The sequence below is a fragment of the Bos indicus genome, chromosome 5 (genome assembly GCF_029378745.1).
Source record: "Bos indicus isolate NIAB-ARS_2022 breed Sahiwal x Tharparkar chromosome 5, NIAB-ARS_B.indTharparkar_mat_pri_1.0, whole genome shotgun sequence".
Classification (NCBI taxonomy): domain Eukaryota; kingdom Metazoa; phylum Chordata; class Mammalia; order Artiodactyla; family Bovidae; genus Bos; species Bos indicus.
Genome location: NC_091764.1, coordinates 58,141,108 through 58,150,978, shown reverse-complemented (window position 1 = coordinate 58,150,978; position 9,871 = coordinate 58,141,108). Strand labels below are relative to the sequence as shown.

The following is a 9,871-nucleotide window of genomic DNA, read 5'->3' as shown; positions in this document are numbered from 1 at the left end:
GCCCTGGTATCTATTTTATTCCAGAACTTCCACTCTTAACCCCTACCTCTTTTTTTTAAGTTTCTCTGGGTCTTCATTGCTGTGGGTGGGCTTTCTCTAGTTGCACTGAGCGGAGGTTATTCTCTAGTTGTGGTGTGTGGGTTTCTCATTGTGGTGGCTTCTCTTGGTTGTGGAACATGGGCTGTAGAGCCTATGGGCTTCAGCAATTGTGCCTTGCGGGCTCTAGAGTGCAAGCTCAGTAGTTGTGGTGCATGGGCTCAGTTGCCCTGCAGCGTGTGGGATCTTAGTTCCTGAACCTGGGTTCAAACTCATATCCCCATATCCCCATATCGTGGCCACCAGGGAAGTCCCATTTCCTCCTACTGGACCACCAGGGTAGTCCCATCCCTACATCTTATAATTAATCCAGATGGGCTCTCTCAGAGGAGACCTAGGACTGGGTGACAATTCTCAGCCAAGTTCCTTCTGAGAAAATGAGGAAAAGAGATGAACAAAGTGAAAACCTTGCCACCAGGCCACCTCCTTCCTTCTGCAATCCTTCCTTCAAGACACCACTGTTAACCCCAAGTAGCTTTAAAAGATTAATTCTTATTAGATCTTAGGTACAGATGATGTAGTTTAGTGTAACCATGGGAGATGATGACTAAAATTGATCATTTATCTTTCTGATTTCTAGAATTGCCTCAATACACTGAGATCCTTAAGTGAAGATTAAAACCTAAAATATAAATAAATGATGTAACTTTTCAGTTACACTTTAAATGAAACTAGTCAATCAATTATTGAGGACAAAATGCCCGGCCTCATTCACTCAGTAAACTTGTACTGCCTATCTGCTATGTGCCAGGAAAAAAATCTAGCCCTGGGTTTACAGTGGTTTACAAAATAAATCCATCTGTGTTCTCACAGAACTTGCTATCAAGTAGAGAATGAAAGTAAAATGTAAATGGATAATAAAACAAATAAACAGAGAGTGTGCTCACAACACTGGAGGTAGAAACAATACAGATAGGATCCTGAGACATGCATCTTTGAGGGGATTATGTTTAAATTGGCACCTGAAAAATAAGATCCAGTCAGACGAGAATGCAAGCAGAGCATTTCTAGAAGAGAGAAAACTGCAAAAGGTCGGGGATGGAAAAGAAGTTGGCATCTTCAAGGAACAGAAGACCCAAACAGCTAAGCTAGACACAAATTAGGAGCATTTCACAGCAATGAGATCATGAAATATCTTATAAACCAGAGTAAGGAGTCTGACTTTTATTCCAAGGGTTCTGGAACTCCAGTGAGTGATTGTAAACAGAGAAATGGATCTTATGTAAGGTTTTGAAAATTACTCTGATTCTATCTTTCGAATAGACTTATGAGCGTACTTCTGTGTGGTTTAAAAGGGAAGAGAGCAGAGAGATGTGAGGCACCTTAGAGGAGAATGTGGATTATCATCAGAAGCAAGGAAGCAGAGGCAGAGAGGAGAAAAAATTTAATTTCACAACCTTAACTGTAGTCACCCCTGTATCCTACATAGAACCAAAATGACAGCACAGCTTGAGGTTTTATTGTCAGGAAATTACAAACCATGTGTATTTTTATGACAGTGTTTTTCTGTTCATTAACACTGATAATAAAGCCTAGCTTTATTTCCATTAGGTTGTTAACCAAATAATTCCTTTACTATTGAATTAATACTACATTGATATAGTAATAAGAATCTTTAAGTAGAGCCTTCTGACTAGTATCCAGTACAATGCTCAGTAGTGAGACTGCAGTAGCAATAATGATTAATTAACCGCTGCTCCATTAGCATACTTTATTAACAGGTAAATAAAATAGCATTCTTGATTCACAGGTAAATAAAATAAAACCTTGGCTTATGTAGCTAAGTTAACATTAGCTAGGAATTTCATGTCATCCCTCTGCTAACTCATGTAACAGTCTAGTTCTCTGATCTAATTTCTCTCTTTTTTTTTAACACACAGACACAACCACTGTCAGGAATCAGGGATGAAAAATTACACAGCAATAACAACGTTCATCCTTGTGGGACTAACCGATGACCCGAATCTAAAGATTCTGCTGTTCATCTTTTTGCTTCTAACCTACCTTTTGAGTGTTGCTGGGAACCTGATCATCATCACTCTCACTCTGGTAGATCCTCACCTCAAAACACCCATGTATTTTTTCCTCCGGAATTTCTCCATCTTGGAAGTGTCATTCACAACCGTCTGCATTCCCAGATTCCTCTACACAATGGCATCTGGGGACAACACTGTTACCTACAATGCATGTGCCACTCAATTATTTTTTGTTGTTATCCTGGCTGTGACTGAGTTTTTTATTCTGACGGCCATGTCCTATGACCGCTACGTGGCCATCTGCAAACCCCTGCATTACACGACCATCATGAACAACATGGTCTGCATTAAGTTCCTCATTGGCTGTTACATGATTGCTCTAATCATCGTCCTGCCACCATTTGGCATGGGCTTTGAGCTTGAGTTTTGTGACTCTAATGTCATAGATCACTTTGGCTGTGATGCTGCTCCCATCCTGAAGATTACTTGCTCAGACACAGAGTTCCTAGAGCGATTCGTCTTGGTCCTGGCTGTATTGACGCTCCTGTTCACCTTGGTGTGTGTAATCATGTCCTATACATACATCATCAGGACCATTCTCAGATTCCCTTCTGCGCAGCAAAGGAAAAGGGCTTTTTCTACATGTTCTTCCCATATAATTGTGGTTTCTATCACTTATGGAACCTGCATCTTCATCTATATTAAACCACATGCAAAAGAAGGGGTAGCTATTAATAAAGTGGTGTCAGTTCTTACCACCTCTGTTGCACCAGTAATGAATCCTTTCATTTATACTCTGAGGAACAAACAAGTGGTACAAGCTTTCAAAGACATGATCAAAAGGGTTGCATCATATTTCAAAGGACTAAAATGATTACTGAGTACAAAAAAAAAATTGTAAAAGTATTCCTTGGTATTCATTTATTTTTCTCTAATGGTATGTTAGCCATGGTTTTATACACCACAACCTCATTCTGTTACACTTAGTACCTACCATTAATATATGTATTGATAATCCTTTTAGCTCAACCTATCTCCAGGAATACATGGGGGAAATTCTCTGTAAATATTTATAAAAATATGTCTGTTACTTACAGAACCAAGAAATGTAGGCAATATCAATGTACTATTATATTGGTGCTCAGCTACTCCTCTTTTACTGACTGAGATGTCCTAAGCTGAGTCCCAGATCTCCCAGGAGCAGCAGTGACAGTGGTTTCACTGGTGTATGAATATGTCTGAACTCATTGTATACATTAAATAATGTGAATTTCTGTGAAAATATGTACTTTGCACATATGTTAAATATGTGAATATCAATTATACCTCAATAAAGCTGTCTTCAAAAGGGAAAATTATTTGTGAAGTCATATGCACAGATTTATTTCCTTCTAGGATACACTTTCTGTCAAGTATGTGCTTGTTTGCCACTTTGATATTGATGACTGTATCTCTAAGACAACATATTATGGTAATTAACTACAACACCTTAAGGCTTTTTTCTTAATAGATGATCAGACTCTAATCTTAAAAATGTGAAAAGAAAAATAATAAATCTTCTAGATGAAAACTAGAAGAATATTTCCATGATCTAGGGGTAAAGAATTTTTTTTATATGGGAGTATAGTTGATTAACAATCTTGTGCTAGTTTCAGGTGTACAGAAAATTGATTCAGTTATACATATGCTGTGGTTGTTGTTTTAGCTGCTTAGTCATGTCCAACTCTAATGGAGCGGGTTGCCATTTCCCTCGCCACCAGTTATACATACACATGTAACTATTTTTTTCTAATCTTTTCTAATTCTTTTCCCATTTAGGTTATTACAGAATATTGAACAGAGTTCCATGTGGCTAAAGAATATTTTTTAAACTAAAAACAGAAAGCATTAACCATTGTTTTAAAAGCCTAAAAAAATAACTTTTTTAAAGTATGGTAAACTGAAATATTTTACAGTAAGGAAAGTTCCATTCATCAAGAAACATTAGAGAATGAAAGGCAGATATATGAGTCTAAAAGAGTATTCAGGTAAATGTGGGAGTATGAATTTTCCCTGGATTTCTTATGGTTCCTGTAAAATGTTAATTCTTTTGGTTGGCACTTGGGAATGCTAACTGGCAGTTGGGAATGCCAATTCCCAACTCTTATCCTGCCTTAAGAATTAGGTCTACAGCCATTTGACTAATTAATTGCTCTGATCCAAAAAGATAATAAAAATTCTATCTCCCCTAGCAAGTCAAATGGTTACAGCCAAATACTGTCTTTAGGTTAAACACCAAGGTTCCAGGAAGACTAGGATTGTTTCCCTAATTATTTTACACATCAAGGAAAAAGGAAACTCAGGAACTTGGCTGCCATCTCTAAATTGTAAATGGAGACATTTTATTTACCTATCAAATGGCTAAAGAGAAGACCCTTTCTGGAAGGGAGCGGACAACTGCCTCCTTTTCCTTTGTAAGCAGACAATTATTTCTCCTCATCTATTGCCTATGGGTTTCCCAGGTGGCGCTAGTGGTAAAGAACCCACCTGCCAATGCCAGAGATATAGGAGAAGCAAGTTTGATCCCTGGGTTGGGAAGATTCCCTAGCAGGACGGCATGGCAACCCACTCCAGTATTCTTGCCTGGAAAATCCCATGGACAGAGGAGCCTGGCAGGCTACAGTCCATGGGGTCGCACAGAGTCAGACACGACTGAAGCGACTTAGCATGCATGCATTGCCTGTGGGTTTAGAATTGCTCACACAGGATATCTGACTTGGCTGTCATCATGTCACCGCAGTGATTAGACTTAGGGTGAGGAGATCTAATATGCTTATTATTTATTTGTGTTAGTCGCTCAGTCACGTCTAACTCTTTGAGACCCCAAGGACTGTAGCCCACCAGGTTCCTCTGTCCTGTGGGCTAATAAAGGTTTACTAATAAAGGTAGAATCAGATGCACTTTCTTAAGATCAGAGGATTACATAGCTACTCATCAAATGTTGAAAATGTTAGTCATTCAGGCATGTCCCAACTCTTTGCGACCCCAGGGACTGTAGCCTGCCAGTCTCCTCTGTCCATGAGATTTCCCAGGCAAGAATACTGGAGTGGGTTGCCATTTCCTTCTCCAGGGCATCTCCCCAACCCAGGGATCAAACTGGAGTCTTCTGCATTGCAGGGGGATTCTCTACTGTCTGAAACACTAGGAAAGCCCCATATTTATTTACTGAGAGGTAAATAAGCAGGTCAGGAAGCAACAGTTAGAACTGGACATGGAACAACAGACTGGTTCCAAATAGGAAAAGGAGTACATCAAGGCTGTATGATGTCACCCTGCTTATTTAATTTATAGGCATAACACATCATGAGAAACACTGGGCTGGATGAAGCACAAACTGGAACCAAGATTCCTGGGAGAAATATCAATAACCTCAGATATGCAGATGACACCACCCTTATGGAAGAAAGTGAAGAAGAACTAAAGAGCCTCTTGATGAAAGTGAAAGAGGAGAGTGAAAAAGTTGGCTTAAAGCTCAACATTCAGAAAACTAATATCATGGCATCTGGTCCCATCACTTCATTGCAAATAGATGGAGAAACAGTGGAAACAGTGGCTGACTTTATTTTTCTGGGCTCCAAAATCACTGGAGATGATGATTGCAGCCATGAAATTAAAAGACGCTTACTCCTTGAAAGGAAAGTTATGACCAACTTAGACAGCATATTCAAAAGCAGAGACATTACTTTGTCAACAAAGATCTGTCTGGTCAAGGCTATGATTTTTCCAATAGTCATGTATGGATGTGAGAGTTGGACTATAAAGAAAGCTGAGTGCTGAAAAATTGATGCTTTTGAACTGTGGTATTGGAGATGACTCTTGAGAGTCCCTTGGACTGCAAGGAGATCCAACCAGTCCATCCTAAAGGAAATCAGTCCTGAATATTCATTGGAAGGACTGATGTTGAAGCTGAAACTCCAATACTTTGGCCACCTAATGCGAAGAGCTGACTCATTTGAAAAGACGTTGATGCTAGGAAAGATTGAAGGCAGGAAGAGAAGGGGACAACAGAGGATAAGATGGTTGGATGGCATCATTGACTCAATGGGCATGAGTTTGAGTAAACTCTGGGAGTTGGTGATGAACAGGAAGGCTTGGCGTGCTGTGGTTCATGGGATGGCAAAGAGTCAGACACGAATGAGTGACTGAACTGAACTGAACTGAACTGACCTGAGAGGTAAATGTGAAACCTGCCTCTGATCTAGAATACCTCGGTGTACATTTAAGAATAAAATTAATAGAAATAAATATTTAAAAATCAACAATAAATTAGTATTATATTCCATACTTTAGTTTCAATTTAAAGTTACTGTGTATAACATCAACATACAAAAATCAGTTGTATTATCTATATGCCAAAAACAAACCAGTAGAAGATGAAACTAAAATAAGACATCATTTACAAATCAAATAGTGGTGAATGAATATATGCAAGATTTATTGGAGAAAAAGATAACATTCTATTTGCAGACATTTTAAAGATTCAAATAAATGGCTGTACCGTACTTATGGGCTAGAAAACAAAACATCTTAAAGATACCAATTTTCACAAGTTTTACTATAGGTATAATGCAATCTCAGTAAGGATTTCATAGATTTTTTTTTTGTAATACTTGATAGGCAAAATTTCTGCTGAGTTACAAAGGATAAAAAATAATGACACACTCTAAAAGAAGGATAACAAAATGAAATTATCAGAGATCACTAATTATTCTAAAGTGAAAAAGTGAAAGTTGCTCAGTCATGTCCAACTCTTTGCAATCCAGTCCATGGAACTCTCTAGGCCAGAATACTGGAGTGGGTAGCCTTTCCTTTCTCCAGGGGATCTTCCCAACCCAGGGACTGAACCTAGGTCTCTGGCATTTTGGGCAGATTCCTTACCAGCTGAGCTATCAGGGAAGCCCTAGTTATTTAAAACAGCATATTATTGTTGTAGGAATAGACAAATAGACCAATGGAAAATAATTGAACTTAGAAACTGACTCGTATATATGTGAACCCTTAATTTATGATAAAGTTATCACTAAAATGGAAAAGGACAGTCTTAACAGCAAACAACTCTGGGAATATTTGATGTCTATATAGGAAAAAGTGAAATTGGATATCAATTACAGAAGAAATCAATTCCAAATGAATTATAGACATAAACCTGAAAGTCAAAAAATTAAAGAAGATTATATAGAATATTTTCATGGTAGTGGGTTAGGGAAAATTTTTCTTAACTTAGGTACAGCAAAAAATTGATAAATTTGACTGCATTAAAATTAAGAATCTGTTCACAAATGAAAATCATTAACAGAGTAAAAAATAGTAAGATATCTGCAACTCATATCATCCAAAAAGTATTTATCTTCAGAATATATAAAGAATTCCAACATATCAATAGAGAAAAGACCGATAGCCCAATGAAAAAAAAAGTGAGCAAGAGATTGGAAAAAGGACTTCAAAAAAGAGAAATATAAATGGCTAATATTGTTATAGAAAATTCTTCACCTACACTAACAATCATGGGAAAAGCAAATTAAGATCCCATGAGTTCTACATCATATAATCAGATAGGTAAACATGGACAATCTGAAGTCCAAGTAAGGAATCTATGGAGCAGAGAGCAATTGGATATTGTAAACAATTCAACCACTTTGAAATCAATTCAGCATTACTATTAAAGTTGAAATAATACATACCCAATAACCGAGCAATTCCACTTGTGGAATACATGTGTCAGTAGAACTGTGCATTTCATAGTGTTTCCAAAATGAAAAATAAATCCCTGCTAACTAAATGAATAAATGGTGGCAGATTCATACAATGGAATGCTGCTGCTCGTAAGTCGCGTCAGTCGTGTCCGACTCTGTGCAACCCCATAGATGGCAGCCCACCAGGCTCTCCCGTCCCTGGGATTCTCCAGGCAAGAACACTGGAGTGGGTTGCCATTTCCTTCTCCAATGCAGCAAAGTGGAAAGTGAAAGTGAAGTCGCTCAGTCATGTCCAACTCTTTGCAACCCCATGCACTGTAGCCCACCAGGATCCCCCATCCTTGGGATTTTCCAGGCAAGAGTACTGGAGTGGGGTGCCATTGCCTTCTCCGATACAATGGAATATTATAATGCAAATGAATGAGTCACAGCTATCAGCAGCAACACAAATTAACTATATGCATAAAACTGAACAAAAGAAGTGACACAGGAAGGAATACATACAATGTAATTCCATTTTTATAAAGGTTGAAAACAGGCAACACAAAGCTATATTATTTAAGGATCCATAAAGTAATAAAATTGTAAATGTAAGAAATTTAATTTGTTGAAATTTTCTCATATATAAATGGAGATACAAATAAATCCAGATTCAAAAGATTTCTGAGATAATTGAAGAAGTTAATTCATGTAACAGACTCACCCCCTACTTAGAAAGAAGTAGAGATCACTTAATAGCACAGTTATTCATAATTTGCTCCTTGGCCTTGCTATTAATGTTCGTGGTGTTAGTATTGCCATTGATTTTTTATCTTTTGAAATCTCTGAGAACACAAACATTTATCCAAAATGAAGTTTCTCACAACATATGTTTTTTTTTTCCTTTTTGAGTATAATCTTTGTACTTCGTTCTTATAATATCTTATAATATCAAAAAGATGAACAAGAAGAAAAAAATGGACAGAAAATAAGATAATATTTTATTATATTTGGGGGCAGGTGGTGGACGAATGACAATCATAATTTGAGACATGGCTTAATTTTTAATGAACTTAGAGGTACTGTACAGGGCCACTCACACTCCTACAAATGAAAGAGCCCCTAATTGTGCTGATTTTAGAAAAATGATTCACAAAGTATTTTCAGAATGTGGGGCTCTTCAATGACCCTCAAATTGTGTCACCAATGTGGTAGCATGTTCCAGTGATAACCGAGTGGTAATTTTTCTAGCCATCTTCAAAGGTCTCACTTCATTACTCTCATCTTCTCTCTCAGATTCTTAGGCTGTAGCTGACTCTCTCACTGTACCTTTTTTTTCTTTTTGGTCTTTTTTTCCCAAATATATTGAAATATAATTGACATGTAATATTGAGTAACTTTTAAGACATACAATGTGATAATTTGATACTCTCATTGTACTTTTAACATAGTCTCCTTGGCCTTTCTTCTCTCAAATATGTGTCTACAACTTGCTCACAAAGTTGTCAACTATTGATGCTCATTAACACCTCTGAACTTGAGTCCACAGGGCACTTTTAGCTTCTTAGGGAAATTGATCCCCATGTGCATTCTCTAAAAGGAACAGATAAAACCTGGAAGTCCATATCTTGGCTTCTAAGGAGAGCAACATAATTTATTACAAATCAGAAAAATTAGGGTATTTTCAGTCTGATCAGTCCCCCTTTTTAATCCTATCATTGCTACTTTTTATAGTTTTTTGGTATGCTATTAGCCCCTGTTAAGTAGAACCCTGTCTCTCAAGAACTGAAGTTTAATCTAATTTGAATTATTTGAAGTAATAGAGAAAATAATTCTCTTCTATTTGGTTAAGCCTTATAAGGTTGAGTACTTCCATGAAACAGCATGGCAGGATAAGGCAAGACAATACAAATAAATTATGCTAATTTTTTGCTATTTGTAGACTCATATGTGAATCTCACATTTGATTCACCTTTTAGTATCAACCAGGTAAACAGACCACCACAGTCATTCAAATTGTGAACAGTATAAAACCTTTATGTTTCTAGTTTCCAAAATCACTGATGGAATCATTAGTGGACATAGACC

At 37.3% G+C, this 9,871-nt stretch overlaps 1 protein-coding gene across 1 annotated transcript; it reads left to right on the top strand.

Annotated features, from left to right (window-relative positions):
* Nucleotides 1-1,985: 1,985 nt before the first annotated feature.
* LOC109558422 (olfactory receptor 6C2-like) lies at nucleotides 1,986-2,946 on the top strand. Its single transcript, XM_019959848.2, has one exon. The coding sequence runs from the start codon at nucleotides 2,002-2,004 to the stop codon at nucleotides 2,944-2,946; it is 945 nt and encodes a 314-aa protein (XP_019815407.2). The 5' UTR covers nucleotides 1,986-2,001.
* The last annotated feature ends 6,925 nt before the right edge of the window (nucleotides 2,947-9,871 follow it).